Here is a 19,871-nt window from a genome sequence, read left to right as displayed (position 1 = left end):
AGGCCAAATATGGCCACAGCTTATCACGAAACAAAAAATAAAAAATAAAAGGACGCCTCTCCCAGGTCTTCTCCCCAGCACCACCGCCACCGCAAGGCAGTGCCAGGGCAATGGAGGGGGGGTTATTTTGGACCCAATTGGAGCAGCCCCTAGAAAGCCACAGGTCTCCCTGCCCCACCTCCCGGCCAGCTGGCAGGGAGGACGACTATAAAGGGCCGAGGGGCAGGGAGGAGAAGGAGAAGGCTTTCAAAGGCAGCGCCGAGGTCTGCTCAGGGTGCCCCCCGGGTCTGCTTCGTGCCAGCCAGATCCTCTCGGCGCACTCCCCATTCCTACTTGCACGGATAGCTCTTCGCTCCACCGACTGCCGCCATGGAAGCCATCAAGAAGAAGATGCAGATGCTCAAACTGGACAAGGAGAACGCCCTGGACCGGGCGGAGCAGGCCGAGGCAGAGCAGAAGCAGGCGGAAGAGAGGAGCAAGCAGGTGGGCAGCCGCTGGGCTCGGCTGTGTGTGCTGGGGTGCGGGGAGGAGCTTTGTGGTAGGGTCCTGGATTCGAATTCTGACTTAGCTCATCACGGATGCCCTCAAGTCAACTGGTCTGGTTTCTGTTTCCCCCAGGCATAGTTCAGGCATAGCCAAACTTGGCCCTCCAGATGTTTTGGGACTACAATTCCCATCATCCCTGACCGCTGATCCTGTTAGCTAGGGATGGTGGGAGTTGTAGTCCCAACATAGCTGGCGGGCCAATTTTGGGCATGCCTGCTCTAGATGATCCTTGTGGTCCCTTCCGACTTCTGTGATTCGATGGTGTCTGGCGCTGAGGGGAACTGGAGTCCAGAAACATCTGGAGTGATACGGATACATCCCCGCTTTATATCTCTGGAGGTGCATTTCACATGTGGTCCCTGACGGGTTGGAACAGGGCTGGCTTGCAAGTGGGGATCCTGCAGCCCTCCAGATGTTGAGGAACTACGAATCCCATCATCCCTGACTGTTGGCCACCGCAGCTGATAGACCCTGGCATCCAACAACACCAGTTTTTGCTTCGGCTTCAAAAAAATAAAATTGAAAAATTAAAAACTGGGCTGTTCTCTATTCTCAAAGCAGCAATTTCTTATTTGGCTTTCATAAATTTGGGATCGATGGAAAGTGGGACCTAAAAATTTGGGGTTTCTGCTTAAAAGACGACCCACACAGAAAAATGAATGGTCTTAAGTGAGGTCATGGCCATTTATATCAATGGGTCTACTCTGTGTAGGGCTGTCATTGGCTACAGTTTCTGCCTGAGATTGGACCACAAGGTCCTATTGACAACTAAGCCTACAGCATTCCTTTTAAACTGCAGAGTTCCATCCCGGATCATGTGAACTAACCTCTGCAGAGGAGCCCCTGAGCATGTGCAGAGTGCTTGTCCATCTAATGTTTGCCTGAGGTCCCCTTCCCTTAATTCCAGGTTGGCTCTGATGGTGGTTACCCACCGGCAAGAGAAATGCACTCTGCATATGTTCAGAGGGCCTTTCCCTTTGAGTTAGCACAACTCAGAGCTCACCTCCCTGTGGGTGTCAGATGGATCAGCCACTGTGTGCCCCCGACTTGATCAGCAGCAAGGGGGAAATGCGCTCTGCGTACGCTCAGAGATCTGGCTGGCCGTCCACTGAAAAGACCCCCAAAACCGAATTCCTGAACTGAAAATAGTTGCAGGGAGTCCTCATCGCTCAGCAGTAGAGACCTCTGCGTACATATATTATTTATTTCTTGCATTTATATATCCCACCTGTTTCTCAAAGGAGCTCAAGGGGGTGGAAACGGTTATTGCCTTCCACATTTAACAATAACCCTGCGAGGTAGGTTAGGCTGAGAGGCAGTGAGTTGCAATGGTTAACCCCCAGCACAGACTAAACCTTCGCACTCACCTCTCCCCACCTGCGTTGGTGGGTTTTTTGATGAGTTTATAGGAACAGAGAAAGAAGGTGAGGATGATGGAGGGCAGAAAGAATCTGGGACCGGCTTGGCTCCTTTCTCCAGAGAGTTCCAGTTTCACATTCCTTACGCTTGACAAAGTCTTGGCAAACAAAGGAAGGAAGGGCTGGGTGGGTGGAATTGGTGCTGCTGCCTGCCCGCCCGCCCCCCCCCCCCCCCCGTGATCAGGATGGCTTCAGGGTGACCAAACAGCTGACAATAGGGGAGAGAAAGGGGGCATGTGAGGATGGGCGTATTATATTCTGCGTTTCCAGACAGGACTGAGATTCCCCATCACACACACCAGGGAGCTGGGTTTGAACAGAAGAGCGTCCGGTGTGTGTGTCAAACCAAAGCATCCTGCACCCCTCCTACACATCCGCCAATCAGATGCCTCCAGGAAGCCCACAAGTGGGGCATGACAGCAATAGCCCCTCCAGGCGGCTTGCTCTCAGAATCTAGGATGGAAAGGTAGACTGCCACTGTAGGTGGAAGATCTGTGTTGCATCCCAGACTACTCCATCTCAGAGTAAAACCATTGAAGTTAATGGTTCTCTCCTTCCACTCTGCCGCTGCCCTCTCTCTCTGAGAAACCATCTCTCTCTCACAGCTCATAGCTCAGTCGGCAGAGCACGAGGCTCTTAATCTCAGGGTTGTGTGGGTTCGGGCCCTGCACTGGGCAAAAGATTCCTGCATCTCCCTGAGTCATTTTGTTTTCATCCAGGCTTCATTCTCTAAGGTGTGCAAGCTAACCCCTTGGAAGGGAAGGGAGTAACGTGGTGTTGAGCTTAGAAAATACAGAAAGACAAATACAGTGGTACCTCGGGTTAAGTACTTAATTCGTTCCGGAGGTCTGTTCTTAACCTGAAACTGTTCTTAACCTGAAGCACCACTTTAGCTAATGGGGCCTCCCGCTGCCGCCGTGCCGCCGGAGCACGATTTCTGTTCTCATCCTGAAGCAAAGTTCTTAACCTGAAGCACTATTTCTGGGTTAGCGGAGTATGTAACCTGAAGCGTCTGTAACCTGAAGCGTATGTAACCTGAAGCGTATGTAACCCGAGGTACCACTGTATGACCATCTTAGGGCCTGGATCCCCTATTCCAACCCTACCGCTAGCAAATTTTATTTTATTTTTTATTTTGTGCTCAATTAGAAAACTGTAACATGTAATATCCTGCCGGGGGGGGGGGGTTGGACTACATGACCCTTCCAAACCTGCCTTCCAAATCTGCCATTCTGTGATTCTGCTATTCTTTCTCCCTGTCCCACTCCCCTTTTTCTTCCATGTTTTCACCTCCTTGCCATCCTCTTGCAACGAGACCCTGGTGTCCACATCCAGAGGGCCCAAAAGCTTCCCCATCTCCAATTCTGGCATTACAAGATAGAGTGCCTCTGGACATGGAGGTTCTCTCTTAGCCACACGGGCGAATCGCCACCGGTTACACATCCACAAATCTGCCTACTTTTTTAAAAACTGGCCTGTAAATATTCAGGTCACACACAAACCATACGTTTAAAAGCACTCTTATAATACTTGAGCATAGCTATCAACCTTCCCTTTTTTTGCGGGAAATTCTCTTATTCCAGTGCCGTTTCCCGCTGCTATCCCGGATAGTTAGATATCCCGTAGACTGTCCCTGGGACAGGTGAGGCTGCTGATCCCTTACAGTGGTACTTCGGGTTAAGTACTTAATTCGTTCCGGAGGTCCGTACTTAACTTGAAACTGTTCTTAACCTGAAGCACCACTTTAGCTAATGGGGCCTCCCGCTGCTGCCGGAGCACGATTTCTGATTCCTGAAGCAAAGTTATTAACCTGAAGCACTATTTCTGGGTTAGCGGAGTCTGTAACCTGAAGCGTATGTAACCCGAGGTACCACTGTATTTTCAAATCTGAAAGTTGACAGCTATGTACTTGACGAGCTGTGGCTCCCCCTCCCCCCCAAGAATCCTGGGAACTGTAGTTTGTTAAGGGAGCCGAGAGGGGTTAGGAGATCCTTAACAATCTACGGTTCCCAGGATTCTTTGAAGGAAGCCATTGACCTTTGAAGCAGAATAAGAGCTCTTTCAATGTGTGCTGCGTATGCGACTAGGTTGCTCAAGCCGGTTTGCGATGCAGCCGGCTCTGCTATCGGGCAGTCCCATCCGGAGCAAAATGTCTGTTAAAATAAGGACTTGTGCTCCTACACGCTCAGGTTAGACTGAAGACGAAACGGGGGGGAAGAAAAGGGTTTTATCGGGAGGAGGAATGTCTAGGACGCCGGAGATTGCATGTTGTTTTGACCTTGCCTGGAGGCAGGGCAGAAGAGATCAAGTTATGTTTCATGTCTATTCAGGCTGGAAGAGCAAAGGGAATTTAGAGACGGGGAGAATCTCTTTATCTGCGCTTTGAGAAGCCTCTCATGGTATCCTTGTAAGGCGATGAGGAACTATGGCGGGGAGGCGGGGGTAGAGAGGGAGAGAGGAACACCCGAACCAGTTGCATAAACTGGAAATTATTGTATAAAGTCCCTTCCACTCTGTTTGGCCGCAGAACCCTCTGAAAGGAACACAGCGCTGGACATTTAAAGAGACAGTGTGGTGTAGTGGTTAGTGGGAGAGACCAGGGTTCAAATACCCTGCTTGGCCGTGGAGCATGCTGGGTGTGAGCTGGGGCCTAATCGCTCGCTTTCAGCCTGACCCACTTTGCAGGGTTGTTGTGGGGGTTGGCTGAGGACAGTGGCGTAGCGTGGGGGGTGCAGGGGGGGCCGGCCGCACCGGGCGCAACATCTGGGGCTTAGGGTTAGGGGGCGCAAATCCACGGGTTAGGGGGCGCAAATCCACGGGTTAGGGGGTGCAATTTACTTGCCTTGCCCCGGGTGCTGACAACCCACGCTACGCCACTGGCTGAGGAGGAGCAGCACGACGTGTGCCACCTCAAGCTGCTTGTAGGGAAAAGTGGGGCAGAAATGAGGTGAATCAACAGGTAAGTAAATAACTGGTAAGCAAAGCAGTATTGCACTACGGTAAGCTTGCAGTCTTATTACCTGGGAGTAAGCAACATTAACATACGGAGGCTTCCTTCCAAGTATACAGTTGTACTATAAAGCCTACAATCCTCTTCACATAATTAAGTGTTGTTGAGCAAAAAATGACATTTCCAGGTAAATATGGATCTGGATATGGAAGGTTGATCTAGGTTTTCCTTGTTGTTCCTAAGAAGAGCTGATCACTTCACTTGTTGTTTTTTAAAAAACAAAACACCCCAACGGGGATGCAGGCTGGTGGTTAAAAGATCAAAGACTATAAATGTGTCAAACTCTGAAATGCAAATCACCTGCCACAAAGTTGAAGGAGCAAGGGCTTCAGGCAAGAAGCCTTCTCAATAAGTGTCGATTGAACCCAGGACCCTTGCATTGGGGATATGTACACACTGCCGTTTTAAAACTCAGCTTAGGTCATCCCTCACCCTCCCTGGTCAATTTGGATCAGAGCTGATTTGGCAGGGAAAGCATCCAAATACAGCTTTTTTCTAAGAAACGACAGGATAGATACGGGATAGGTGTGGATTCTGTGGCTAAAATAATATGTACACACCGCTTCCCAAGCCACGGGAGGGAGTGTGCTGGCTGCAAGAGTAAATGGAAATAATAATAATAATAATAATAATAATAATAATAATAATAATAATAATTAATTATATCCCACCCATCTGGCTAGGTTTTCTCAGCCACTCTGGGCGGCTCCCAACAGAATATTAAAAACACAATAAAAACACATCCTACACCCACTTTCTCTGAATCTAGCTTAGATGTCTTCCGAAGGTTGCCAGCTGATCAGAAAAGAATTGGCCTGTCCAGCTGCTGCGCCTCCACAGGAGTCCTGATCTGCAGAAATCATAGAATCATAGAACGGTAGGGCTAGAAGGGACCCCCAGGGGACATCTAGTCCAACCCCTCGCAATGCAATAATCACAGCTAAATCAGTTAGCGAAGCTTCTGCTGTTGTGGCTGACACAGAAATGCAGATAAACTTAATTCTGGGGAGAAACCAAACGGGACAGATCTGGTCCTTCTTCCTCAGCGTTCAAGGTTCTAGCCCTCAAGAAGGACTGCGGACGCATGGTAAACGCTCCCTCCCCTTTCATTTTGCAGCTGGAAGATGAATTAGCCGCCATGCAGAAGAAGCTGAAGGGGACGGAGGACGAGCTGGACAAATATTCAGAGGCTCTCAAAGATGCGCAGGAGAAGCTGGAGCTGGCGGAGAAGAAGGCGGCTGACGTATGTATGGGTCTGGGGTGGAGGGACGGCCCTCTCTGAATTTGTGCTCGCTAAGCGGGACTGTTTTTTCACCCAGCGCTTTCGCAGGGCTAAACCACGTGCTGGAATGGCTGTGGGTCCTGCTGTGCAAAGGGCAGTCCCCTGTTTCAACCATAACTGTCAACCGTCCCTTATTTGGCGGGAAACTCCCTTATCCCAGCGCCGTGTCCCGCTGCTGTTCCTTATTGATGATGTCTCTTAAATTTCCCAGGTATCAAAGGTAGCAGCTCCTCTCCCTCCCTCCATGCTGGCCAAGGAGGAGGGAGGCTCCAACTGTGTTGCTTGGCTGCGTTGCTCACCCAATAAGGAATCTAAGAACGACTGGGGGGTGGAGCTTGCATGCCTTGTGCCAATCAAATCGGCCGCGTTGCCTGGAGACTCGCCTTTGCTCAGCGCTTCCCAGCGGAGAGGTGACGGTGGTTTTCCTTGCTGCATCCCCTTTGCTGGGTTGCTGCACTGTGGGACTCACCGCTTGAGGCTTCGTTTGGCTGCTGGCTGGGCTTTCTGCCTTTGGCTCGGAGGGGCTCAGAAGTTGAACATACCTGTGCTCGGAAAATCCCTTATTTTGGCAGCTGACCCCTTATTTTTGAGGCTGCTGGTCCTTTATTTTCAAATCTGTAACTTGACAGCTATGGTTTCAACAGAGGCTGAGCCACTGGGGTGAATGGGGCACTGCCCCATAAACCTCGCTCTGCCCTTGGCCTGCCCCTTTCCACCTGCCCCTTTCTTACTAGCAAGGGTGAGAGGGAGGTGGTCCTGTCTGACATTTTCCTCCTCTTTCTTAGTCTCAGGGTTGCTCCTTCCAGAGCTCCACAGGGAGGAGAAGGATGGGGGCAAAGTTAGAATTAGTGGGCTCTGCTTGTCATTGGCTCTGGCGCCACCTACTGTCAGGCTCCCCGACTCCTGCCCTACCAGCTCCAATGGGCACCAACTTTCCCTGTTCTTGATTTTGAAGAGCTGCCTGGCCCCAAATCGGGATGAACGCTAAAGGACCTTAAGAAAGGAGGTCAGGGGAGACCCTTCTTATGTCCATGATGTTAGGGGGAAATTGCTTTGGGGGAAATGTGTGTATTATAGGAAATTGCTCACAAAAATGTATATTTTAAGAGAAATGCGCAATAAAATGCTGGTTTTTCTTTTTTTAAAAATTGCTAACTGATGTGGAAATGTGGAGAAACAGACATAAGATATGCAAAATGAGAAATGGAGAAGAACCAAAATAGATAGGTTTGCCCATCTCCACCCTGAGGACAAATCAACCCGGAAGCCACACAGTGCCAGGGTGTGAAATGAGCTGGCAAGGAGATTGACCGCCCCCCCTAATTTCCCGGCCACTTGACAGGAAAGGCAGAAAGTGTGGGGAGCGGAAAGCGAGGGAAAAGGAAACACTCGGGTTCTGAAAATAGCCTTATCTTTTCCAGCAAACGTTGCGGTTAGGCTCACCAAACCGCTGTTGCACAACGCCAGGAGCTACCCGGAGAACCAACTGTCCTTGGCTGGGTCTTTCCCCAGCAATTGTCTATGCTTAAAAACTCAAACACAGCTCCACGGTTGCCCACAGTGCTTAACTTACCATCCAACACTGTGAACGCTATTAGTATCATCAACAGCTGCTCGCCTGTGGCGACCAACGAGAGAGTTCAGGTGAACAAGCAGGCAGGTGTTTGCCAAAGAGAGTCTCCTTTGGTTTCTTTTAGAGCAGGGGGTGGGGAATCTCATCTGTGGCCCTTCAGGCTACCCCATCTGGCCCTCGGGAAACTCCCCAAGCCATAGCACCCTCACGAGCCCAGCTCTGCAGCCTCCACGCCCGGGTGGAGCGTGTCCTTGAACTCTGGTACTGCTCCTGATTGCCTGGTTGGACAGAGACATGCAGGTGTATATGAACCTCTGAGTTTTGCATGGCTGAAACATACGGAGTCTGTTGTACAAAGTCATATCCATCGATCTTTGAGGAGTCCAGCAACGTCTGGAGGGCACCAGGTTGGGGATGCTTCTTTCCCATTTTCTCATAATCTCTGTCCTAAACTAACGGGAAGGGATGTAGCACAGCAGTAGAGCATTTGCCTTGCATGCAAAAGGTCGCAGGATCAATCCCTGTCATCTCCAGGGACTCTCGATTTGAAGACTGGGACAGCCAGTGCCAGTTTGTAGACCAGGGGTGGGGAACCACAAGCCTGGGGGGCAAATGTGGCCCTCCAGGCCTCCCTATCTGGCCCTTCACTGGCCCTGTTTCACCCGCCTGCCCTGAGCATTTTTGCCTGGCTGGGACATGTCCTTGAACTCTGATCCTGCTTTTCCACACAGAGGACAGAGAGGGGTGTGTGACTATGTGTACAAACCGGCCTACTTCTGCCTCTGGCCCTGCCCCCTGCCGGCATGTGGCCCTTGGAAAGTTCCCCATAAGGGGAATGTGGCCCTTGGGAACCAGCATGCCTGCTGTTGACAATATTGAGGTAGATGAACTGATGGCCCCGGTTTGCATCAGGCAGTTCCTGTAAATGGGGAGATGGACAGAGAACGTTGCCTGCCCAGGTCATCGAGAAATTCTCCTTAAAAGTGGATTATCTCGTGCACGGGATGCAACTGGAAACTCTGAGTCACTTGCGCCTTAGGAAAGGGTTTTGCCTCAAATCTGCCCCAAGATTGACAGGCGGGACTTTGGGATAAGTGGAAACCCAACCGGCCCTCTCCCGCTAATGGCCGGGGAAGAGCTGGGAAAGTTATGCAGTTCCCCGCCAGCCTGCCCCACACTCCCTATTCCTTGCATTGTTGGTGGCAGTCTCTAGGAAAACAATGGCGTCGAGTTTCTCCCCTGCGAAGGTTGGCCCCATCCGTCAAGCAGCTAAGGGCTGTCAGCGCCTGGAGCAGCTGCCACTTGGCATTCGGAGGGGATTATCTGTACAGATTTATCGCCTATGGGTGGGGGGGAATTGACGGACATTTGAGCTTTTGCCACCTCCTGCCACCTATCGCTTCCTTTTCTGGATCCTGCTTGGTGGAGCAGAGTAAGAACCAGGGCTTTTTTTCCCCCAGCCGGAGCTCAGGTATGGTACCTCTGAGGTGGGTGCCATTGGCATTCTAAGAGAACAAGTTCATGGTAAGCTCCGGCACCTCTTTTTCTAGAAAAATAGCACTAGGAAGAACATAAGAGGAGCTCTGCTAGAGTGTGACACTGGTCAGCATCCTGTGACCAGGTTCTTTCAGGAAGCCCACGGGACTACCAATATATGCTGCTCATCTGACTGGGTTGCCCCAGCCACTCTTGGTGGCTTCCAACAAAATATTAAAACACACACACAAAATCTAACATTAAAAACTTCCCTAAACAGGGCCGCCTATGGTTTTGATCTATGGGCTACTTTTAAAATGAGGCTGCATTTTAAAATGCATTTTAACCTGTATTTTAAATTGGTTTTCCCCCCCTATTATGTTTTTACTGTAATTTTACTGGTGTTATCCCCCTGAGCCTGGCTCTGGCCAGGGAGGGCAGGGTATAATTATTATTATTATTATTATTATTATTATTATTATTATTATTCAGATGTCTTCTAAAAGTCAGATAGTTGCTTATCTCCTTGAAATCTGATGGGAGGGCGTTCCATAGGGCAGGCGCCACTACTGAGAAGGCCCTCCGCCTGGTTCCCTGTAACTTCGCTTTTCGCAGTGAGGGAACCGCCAGAAGGCCCTCGACGCTGGACCTTAGTGTCCGGGCGGAACGATGGGGGTGGAGACGCTCCTTCAGGTATACTGGGCTGAGGCCGTTCAGAGCTTTAAAGGTCAGCACCAACACCTGCAGTTGGGCTCAAAAACATACTGGGAGCCAATGTAGATCCTTTAGGACCATTGTTATAAAGTCCCGGTGGCCGCTCCCATTCTCCAGTCTGACAGCCACATTCTGGATTAGTTTTAGTTTCCGAGTCACCTTCAAAGGTAGCATGAAGGCAAGAGCACTCCCTCATGGTAACCTATATTCCTATAAACATACAAAGTTAAGGATTGGACCCTGCCCTGACACCCCAGAAAGCCACCGCCAGTCAGTGGAGACAGTACTAAGCTAGATGAACCAATGGTTTGACTAGGGTGACTTTTTATGTTCTCTATAAGAAGTTAGGGAGTTAGAGAGTGGAGAGATGGCCCTTTCTCCAAATTAAATTTGGACACATCTAACATAAGAAGGGGACACAGGTGGCGCTGTGGTTTAAACCACAGAGCCTAGGACTTGCCGATCAGAAGGTCGGCGGTTCGAATCCCCACGACGGGGTGAGCTCCCGTTGCTCAGTCCCTGCTTCTGCCAACCTGGCAGTTCGAAAGCACCTCAAAGTGCAAGTAGATAAATAGGTACCGCTCCGGCGGGAAGGTAAACGGCATTTCCATGCGCTGCTCTGGTTCGCCAGAAGCAGCTTAGTCCTGCTGACCACATGACCTGGAAGCTGTACGCCGGCTCCCTCGGTCAATAAAGCGAGATGAGCACTGCAACCCCAGAGTTGGCCACAACAGGACCTAATGGTCAGGGGTCCCTTTACCTTTACCTTTAACATAAGAAGAGCCTGGCTGGTGAAACAGGCCAATGACCCATCTAGTCTTGCATCCTTGTTCTCACAGCAGCCAACCAGATGCCCCAATGAGGAGCCCAAAAGCAGGACTTGAGCACAAAAGCAACTCTCCCTACCGGTATTTTGCCTCTGACTTTGGAAGCAGAACATAGTCATCAGGCTTTGTAGCCACCGATAGCCTCACTATTCTCCATGGATTTGTCTAATCCTCGTTGAAAGCCATCCAAGTTGGTGGCTGCCAGTGGATGAGAAAGTGTATGCTGCAGCACTGGGCAAATTTTAGGGGGTCGTTTGTGCCTCGGGGCTGCATCCCTGCATGGGTGACCTTCTACTGGCCCAAGGTCACCCAGTGAGTTTCATGACTGAGCAGGGATTTAAACCCTGGTCTCTCCCAGGGCCTAGTCCAGGGGTCAGCAAATGTTTTCAGCAGGGGGCCAGTCCACTGTCCCTCAGACCTTGTGGGGGGCCAGACTATATTTGGGGGGGGGGCAATGAACAAATTCCTATGCCCCACAAATAACCCAGAGATGCATTTTAAATAAAAGCACACATTCGGCCTGTGTAAAAACACCAGGCAGGCCTCACAAATAACCCAGAGAGGCATTTTAAATAAAAGGACACATTCTAATGTAAAAACACGATTCCCGGAATATCCATGGGCCGGATTGAGAAGGCGATTGGGCCACATCCGGCCCCAGGCCTTAGTTTGCCTACCCATGGCCTAGTCCAGCACACAAACCGCCACTGCCCACTGGCTCATCACTGAGGACGCAACAGCAGTGCATCTGTAGCAGATTTATTCTGGATCACAGATCCTCCAAGTGCCTCCATTTTCCAGGGACAGTCCCAGATTTACAGACGCTGTCCCAGTTTTTTATTTGATCCCAGAATGTCCTGCCTTTCCTTAGGATGGCCCTAATTTCATCGGAGAAATGTTGGAGGGAATGGAGTTATGCAACCCCTGAGCCTTTAGAAAACATCTGAAGGCCGTATAGGGATTTTTTTTTAATTTTTAAAAATATTTTTATATATGCTGGAAGCCGCCCAGAGTGGCTGCGGCAACCCAGCTGAGTATAAATAACAAAAGTATTATGATTATTATCATTGTGGAATAGGACGTCCCTATTTTCATTGGAGAAATGTTGGAGGGTATGGGATCATCTCCACATCGTTCTGCTTTATTAGTTGTTCTGAGATGCTTGCACATTATCTTCGGGTTGGGGGTTCTTTTACTGTAGCCAGAATATTTGTGGTACAGTATAAAGACGTGGGTGGCGCTGTGGGTTAAACCACAAAGCCTAGGACTTGCCGATCAGAAGGTCGGCGGTTCGAATCCCCGCGACGGGGTGAGCTCCCGTTGCTCGGTCCCTGCTCCTGCCAACTAGCAGTTCGAAAGCACGTCAAAGTGCAAGTAGATAAATAGGTACCGCTCCGGCAGGAAGGTAAATGGCGTTTCCGTGCGCTGCTCTGGTTCGCCAGAAGCGGCTTAGTCATGCTGGCCACATGACCCGGAAGCTGTACGCCGGCTCCCTCGGCCAATAAAGTGAGATGAGCATTGCAACCCCAGAGTCGGCCACGACTGGACCTAATGGTCAGAGGTCCCTTTACCTTTACCTATAAAAATGTAGAGGATTTCAGCACGATGGTATGGAACCCATTGGAAACAAAGCAGTGTGTCCACACCAAAACTCTTGCAGGGGACGAATAGTTTTGAAAGCGGGATCACGCATGACTGCTGCGATAGCATCATGAGCACAAATACTCATGAATGCACAATGAACAGGACATGGAGGGGTCTCAGATCACTGATTCCCCCTCCACCTTGATTCGGCTAGTTCCTGCCTCCCCACATGTGCCCAGCAGAGGGGGCCAGAGAACACATCCCTTTCTCCACAGTTATTGAGGAAAAGGTCCTTCAATCCCATTAAGCAGCCCAGGAATTTAAATATGGAGTGCTTGGGCTGGTGGGGTTTTGTTTTCTGAGATCTGCTGCGCGGTACTGGCTGGCTGTCAACACATGGGAGGAAGGCCCAAGAAGAAACATTAGCTGCGAGTTTCTTGAGCGGCCTAACCACTTAGACGCCCCATAGGGGGGCTCCAGGAGGGTGAGAGTAACCTCAGAAGCCGGGCCTCGGTGCCAAGGAATGCTCAGCACTCCTTGGGTGCTAATTGCAAAGTCAGGATCAGTATGCTGACCCCGCTGGAAGGAGGGAGGAAGGAGTGACGGGTGCCAAAAAGGCTTTGCGGGAGAGATTCCCGAGACTTCCTCCAACCGACTCCAGATGGCAGCTCATCCCCCAGGCCGATTTACGGCTGAAGGGCTAAATTGAGACGCTGTGGGGGTGGGAGGTGGAGAGAGGCAGATACCTCAAGGAAGGAATGCTATGTGCCCCCCACACTTATACCCCTGAAGGCTTTGTTAGCTATGGGCCGACCTTTTAGAAAATGAAATGAAATCAAAATTCTGCATCACTATTGCATGCTCAGCAACAATAGTTGAATTCTGCGCCCTGGGTATGTTATGCAAATGTGATTTGCATAATTTAATCTATTTTGCATAACTTATTCTGATTTTTTTTCAAGGCTACTATTGCATAATTACCCCCCTCCCCTTTTCTGGTATAGTGGAGAAGTTGCAAGGAGCTATATGAAGCGCGGCCCTCTGACATCTGGGACTCTTCAGGTTCAAACCCACCGTTTCCCCAAGCAGATCTTCACAGAACAATAAGAACTAGTAACTTTTAAAAACTTTTTTTTTTAAAGTTCCAAGGAAGGTGAATCTTGCTCCTTCATTGCCAGAGGCAGTGTGCCTCTGGATTACCAGGTGTTGGAAACAGAAGGAGGGTATTATTTGTAGTTTCCAAGTCACCTTCAAAGGTAGCCCCATGTAGAGCACATTGCAGTAGTCCAAGTGGGACATAACCAGAGCATGTACCTCTGATGAGACTGTGCGCAGACAGGCACGGTCTCAGCCGGTGTACCACATGGAGTGGGTAGACAGCTGCCCTGGACTCAGAAATGACCTGCACCTCTAAAATTACTCCCGAGCTGCACATATGGTCATTTAGGGGTAGTGTTAACCCATTCAGGACCAGGGAATCCCCCCACACACACCTTGTCTCTCCCCCGACCCCTGGAAACAGTGTTTCTGTCTTGTCGGGATTCAACCTCAATCTGTTAGATGGTACCAGTGGCTTGACTAGTCCATCTAGCACTTTGTGTGCTCCTATTTAAACCAGCCTTTTTCTTGAAACGATAAGGACTAGAATCTTGCTTTATTTATAGAGGGAAAGGCCATAATTCAGTGGCATGTCAAAACCCCTGGGTTCAATCTCTAGCATCTCATGGTAGGGGTGGGGAAGACTCCTGTGTGAAACCCCAGAAAACTGCTGTTAGGCATTACAATGAGTGTAACATAGCTTCCTACGTTGCTTCAATGGCTGCTAGCTCTGATGGCTGTGCCATTCTTCTGCACTCAGAGGCAGTAAGGCTTCTGACTGCCAGTCAGAGGGGGACTGGCTCCTGTGTGTGGGTCTTGCTTGTGGGTTATCCATTGAGACCATCTGGATGGCCATTGTGATGGATGATGGACTATGTGGAACACTGTCACAATCCAGTAGGTTCTTCTTATGGTTCCAAGAGTGGAGGCCTAGACAGACGTTTGGTCTGATCCAACAGAACTTTTTACCTTCTCAGGTTCTTATTCACAAATCCATTCCCATCCTCAAGATATGAATCCAGATTTTGAAACAGGAGTGTCACCTGGCTGTTTAAGTTATTTCGTGTTTCATTTCAGTCTTGCGCCTGGAGCCAACAGTGGGATCAAGCCTGCGCCGTTCTTGTCTGCTGAAACGAAAACTCTCCTTATTAGTTCTCAGCCAGGAAAGGTCTGCAGAGTTTGATAAGGGTGCTTCTACACAACTATTTCTGACTAGCAGGGCGGACAGCGTGCCCTAAAACCGGCTGCATCGCCTTGTTCCAAGGGAAACGGCATACAAATTAGAGCTGGATGTTCCCGCGGTGCCTTGACACACCAGGCAAATGCCACTTGGTCAAATATGTGTAACCCACAGCCATAACTGGCAGCAAAGCCTTCTGGAAACTAGAGTCTCAGATCTTCCATTGATCAGGGAAAGGGGGAGCAGGCTAGTAAGAGGGCGATGTATGTGTGTGCATGCGTGCGTGAGTGAGCGAGAAGAAAGACCTCACTGGAATGGAATGTTTCCCAGCCTTGCTTCATCTCCCAGTAAAAACCCCAGATGCTGTTTTGCAAAGGTTGAGTTTGGATTTCTCGTGCCCATATATGTACCTAGTTGTCCTTGCAGTCTTCAGGCCTAGGCTCCTAACTCCCCCCCCCCTTCTTTTATGGTAGCAGATCTGCCAACATGCAGGAGTGGATGGGAAAGGTCAGAGGAATTAGTAAGGCCAAAAAGCTTTTTTTTTAAACTGTGTGTGTGTGTGTGTGATGGTTAGCACATCATGCTTTGGGAGAGTGTTTGGGCTGAAGCCTGTTAGGGATGGAGAAGAAATGCAATTCAGTTCGCGTTTAAACACTGTAACTCGTGGGTGTCCAACGAAGCTAAATGCTGGGAGATTTGGGACAGATAAAAGGGGCTTCTTCAAGTGGCACTGGGATTTGCTTTCGCAGGAGGCGGTGATGGCTACCGACTTGGATGGCTTTTAAAGGGGCTTGGACAAATCCATGCCGGTGGCTACCAGCCACAATGGCTCGGCTCTGCCTCCATGGTCGCTGCGAACTGCCGCAGGGGAGAATGCTTTTGTGGTTCTGGGTTTCCCACAGCGTCTCTTCAGCCAATCTGAGAGCAGGATGCAGGACTCGGTGGGCCCTTGGCTGGATCCAGCAGGCCTTTCTTATGTTCTTAGGCTTTCCAGGCTGGTGGAGCTCGTGAATGGTAATCGTAGGAATGCTTTGAGGTCTACGACATGGCTGGGGGGCCACCCAGATGGGCTTCCAACTTGCTCCGGCCCCTATTTTTCCTTGGAAGCAAAACCCCATGGATTTCAGCGGCAAGCTGCATCTGGGTAGGCCAGTGTGAGGACAGGATGGACTGCCGGCCTGATCCGGCAGCTAGACACTTCTGAGGTGCATCTGCAGCATGCAGGCTTCACTGGGATGGGCCCTTCACTGGCAGGCGACCCCCATTGCTTTTCAACAGGCCTACAAAGGGAGCTGGGAGGGTTCTCTTGCCTCCCATCCTCCCTTGCAAAGGGGCCAGCCCCACTGGAGGAGCCCCCACTGCTTTTCCCCTTTGTGGTAGGGCTGGCGGTGGGTGTGGCGGAGCGAATGGAGGAGGATGCTGAGGTTTTTCTCTCTCTCTTTTTTTTTTTTAACCGAGACTGGCTTGGCGGCCTGCTCCCGTTGCCATGGCAACCCTGCAGCTGGAGCTAGAGCCGGGCAGGGAGGCGGCGGCGGCGGCCCCGCCTTCATCCGGGGCCCTCGGCGGGCGCGTGACGTCACCGGGAAGGCGGGAGGGGGCGCCGCCTCCCGGGTATTTCAGGGCGGGGCGCGGGGGCTGTCGGGAGCGGCGGCGGCGGCGGCGCGGACGGAGTGGAGAGCAGGGGCGGGCCGGGGCAGGAGAAGCAGGCAAGTCTGTGGCCATGGCCGGGGCGACCACCATCGAGGCGGTGAAGCGCAAGATCCAGGTGCTGCAGCAGCACGCCGACGAGGCCGACGAGCGAGCCGAGAGGCTGCAGAGGGAGGCGGAGGCCGAGCGCCGCGCCCGGGAGCAGGTAGGACGAGGGGGCGCCCCGGGGGGACGGGCGGGCCGGGGCCAGGGAGGGCAGCAGCTGCTACCCAGAACCCTCTGCGCTTGGCCACTCTCCCAGAACCCTCTGCGCTTGGCTCTCAAGCCTTGCCCTGCCCTTAGCTGCTTTAGGCCACCAGCAGGCTTAATTCGGAGGCCCGTCTCGGCTCCTGAGTTCCCCTCAGAGAGGACCCCACTGAAATTTAGCCATGGTCCTTCTCCATCAATGGTTCTTCTTTGAGTAAGGGACGCGGGTGGCGCTGTGGTCTAAACCACAGAGCCTAGGACTTGGTGATCAGAAGGTCGGCGGTTCGAATCCCCGCGACGGGGTGAGCTCCCGTTGCTCAGTCCCTGCTCCTGCCAATCTAGCAGTTCGAAAGCACGTCAAGTGCAAGTAGATAGATAGGTACCACTCCGGCAGGAAGGTAAACGGCGTTTCCGTGCGCTACTCTGGTTCGCCAGAAGCGGCTTAGTCCTGCTGGCCACATGACCCGGAAGCTGTACACCGGCTCCCTCGGCCAATAAAGCGAGATGAGCACCACAACCCCAGAGTCGGTCACGACTGGACCTAATGGTCAGGGGTCCCTTTACCTTTAAGGCATCAGGCATGGGCTCCAGGTTTCCCACAGTGATGCAGCTGGAGACCCTGTAAGGGTTGGGCTTGAGTCCCAATTGTCTGCCAGGCCTCGTCCTCTGAGGGTAGGCTGCTCCTACACATGGGTGCTCTGTTTGGGGAACATCGGAAGCTGCCTCCTACTGAGCCATTGGTCCATCTAGCTCAGTGTTGTCTACACCGAAGGGCGGCAGATTTCGGGCAGGGAGTCTTTTGTGACCTTACCTGGAGGTGCCTGTTGAGGATTGAACCTGGGACCTTACGCACGCAAGGCGGACGCTCTGCCACTGAGCCACAGCTCTGCTCATAAGAAGATCTGTTCTGGATTGGGCCAAGGGTCCATTTAACTCTGCATCCATCCTTCCCACCCACCCATCTTGCCTCTGCAGCTCCTCATCAGATGCTTTGCAGGAAGCTCCCAAGCCCTCTCCTCCATGTGAACCCACAAAAGCCTTATGCACAAGCCCGCAGCGTCTGATCCTGGAGCTGGCACATAGTCAGTATGGCTAGTGGCTATTGCTAGCCTTATTCTCCAGGAACTCGTCTATTTTTGTTTTCAAGTTGGTGGGTGTCGCTGCATCTTGTGGCAGCAGATTTCCTACTGAGCGAAGGAACTCCTTCATTTGGGCTGTCCTGAACCTCTCCAGCTTCATTGACTGATACTCCCTCCCCAGATTCTAGGATTAGCTTTCTTCCCTATCCATTTTCTCCACACCATGTATGTAATCTTATGCACCTCTGCCATACACCCCTCCTTTAAAAGCCCCAGATGTTTTAGTATTTCCTCACATAGGGAAGTAGCTCAGTGGTCTTGCCAGGAAACTAAAATGGAGCCATCACACGTACGAAAGCCTGAGAAGAGCTTTTGTTGGGCCACTCCAGAGAGATCTCATCATCCAGCTGTGGCCCTTGCAGGATGCCTCTGGGGAGCCCTTAAGTGAGGGGTTGATGAAGGCAAGAGTTCCTTTCCTGTTTGTTTTTTTAATCCCCTAGCGACTGGTGTTTTTGAAAATTTCTTGGTGGTATTCTGCCTTGAAACGTGGGAGGCTCCTATTTAACCATTGCGGCTGTGAACTGTGCAGCATAAGACTCCCACTGGATTGGGTAGAAAGTCTAGCATCCAAACAGTGGTATGGTCCCCTGTCTTCTTCCCTCTTGGTCTCTAATTAGCTGCTTCTAGAAGCCCCTTACCAAGGAGGAAGGTGATGCATGTTTAGTGCTCCCTGAACACTAGTCGGCCTGTAACTATCAGAACATACATCCTGCTGGATCCAACCAGGGGCCCATCTGCCCCAGTATCTTGTCTTCTCAGTGGTCAACCAGATGCCTGTGGGACGCCCGCAAACACCCCTGAGCACAACAGCCACTCTCCCCTCCTGTGGTTTACACCAAGTGGTTTCCAGAAGCATTATTGCCTCCCAAGTGTGCAGGCAGAGCATAGCAGTTGTGTTTCGTAGCCATCAACAGCCCTGTCCTCTGCAAATGTGCCTAATCCTCTTCTAAAGCAGTCTAGGTTGGTGGCCATCACTGCCTCCTGCGGGAGCGGGCTCCATAGTTTTAACTATGCGCTGCCATGGTGGTTACATTCTTGGTCATCGTCTTTCTCAAGAACATAAGGACTGTTGTGTCCCAACTGGAAAGGTCACGAATGAATGGTGAAGGTGATGGCCACCGCCCCTCCGCCACATTGCTCATTTTCAGCCTTTTGGTGTTCAGAAATAAACTTCTTTTGAGCTTGGAGGTTCTGTATGGAACTATCCTGCCTCTTCCAGAAGAACCGTACTGGGTTAGGCCGAGGCTCCATCCTGCCCAACATCTCGTTTCCTGCAATGGACGCTGGATAGATCCCTCCAGGCAATCCAGAGAAGGCCACTGCCTTCCTTTTGTTTTGTTCCTGGTGCCTGATATTCACGGGTAGACTGCCTCTGCACCTGGAGGTTCTGTTTTGCTGTAGGGCAGCTCTTCTCTCTTTTCCTCCCTGTCACTCTGATGTATAGTGCAAAGGTATACTAGGAAGCCCCGAAGCAGGGCGTGGCAACAACAGCCCCTTCTCATTCTCCCAAGCAGGGACAAGGAGACTCTTTTATTAAAAAGCTTGCGGCGTTACATCTTGTTGTGAACCCCGTGCCTTTTAATTATATCGTGCGTGAAGATCAGAGGCTGCAAAATACCTAGGTTTGCAGGGGAGGGGTTGGGTGCTCTCGGCCGGATGGACAGAGCAGCTCCAGGAGAGAATTGTGGGTGAATTGAGGCCAATGGTGCCCAGCATCAACCTTGCCGAGCATAAGGGTGGGCCCACAACTTGGCAACAGAGCTCTCGCTCTCCTCTTCCTCCATGGTACCTGAATACCAATTTCTTGCATCCACAAGAGCGGGGAGGGCCCGTGTGCTCGGTTGGTTCCTGGCCGCAGGGTTCCCCACAGGCATCTCGGCGGTCTCTGCAAGGATGCTGGACTAAATGGGGATTTGGCCCTGATCCAGCAGGCACTTATGAGGTTGGAATCCTGGCATTTCAAGTTGAAAAGCGCTAGGTAGCAGAGGCTGGGGAAGACTTTGAGTGCGGGGAAACCCCAGAGCGCTGTTGCAAGGCACCCGGTTCTATATAAGGCAGAGACTTTGAAACAAGAATGCAAAGTCACCCCATCCTTTCTTATTCTGGGAGCCTTGAGTAGGCAGTAGATTGT

The 19,871-nt window shown here is 51.3% G+C and overlaps 1 protein-coding gene across 18 annotated transcripts in view; it reads left to right on the top strand.

Moving 5' to 3' along the window:
* Positions 1–233: 233 nt before the first annotated feature.
* Positions 234–19,871, top strand: part of TPM3 (tropomyosin 3) — a gene marked incomplete at its 3' end in the record, with an annotated part of 72,101 nt that continues 52,463 nt past the window's right edge. For 4 of the 18 annotated variants that reach the window (XM_083591493.1, XM_083591497.1, XM_083591481.1 and 1 more), the window contains exon 1: positions 16,341–16,560. In XM_083591493.1, the coding sequence (XP_083447619.1) occupies positions 16,429–16,560 (132 nt within the window). In that variant the 5' untranslated portion in view covers positions 16,341–16,428. Of the gene's footprint in view, positions 484–6,091; positions 6,218–16,294; positions 16,561–19,871 lie in introns of those variants that run through there. The other 14 variants (XM_083591486.1, XM_083591488.1, XM_083591483.1 and 11 more) reach the window with 10 other exon arrangements.

Source organism: Podarcis filfolensis (assembly GCF_964270895.1).
Source record: "Podarcis filfolensis genome assembly, chromosome: 16".
NCBI lineage: Eukaryota > Metazoa > Chordata > Lepidosauria > Squamata > Lacertidae > Podarcis > Podarcis filfolensis.
The sequence above is the reverse complement of the archived record's forward strand: the minus strand, read 5'-3'. Positions and strand labels throughout refer to the sequence as shown.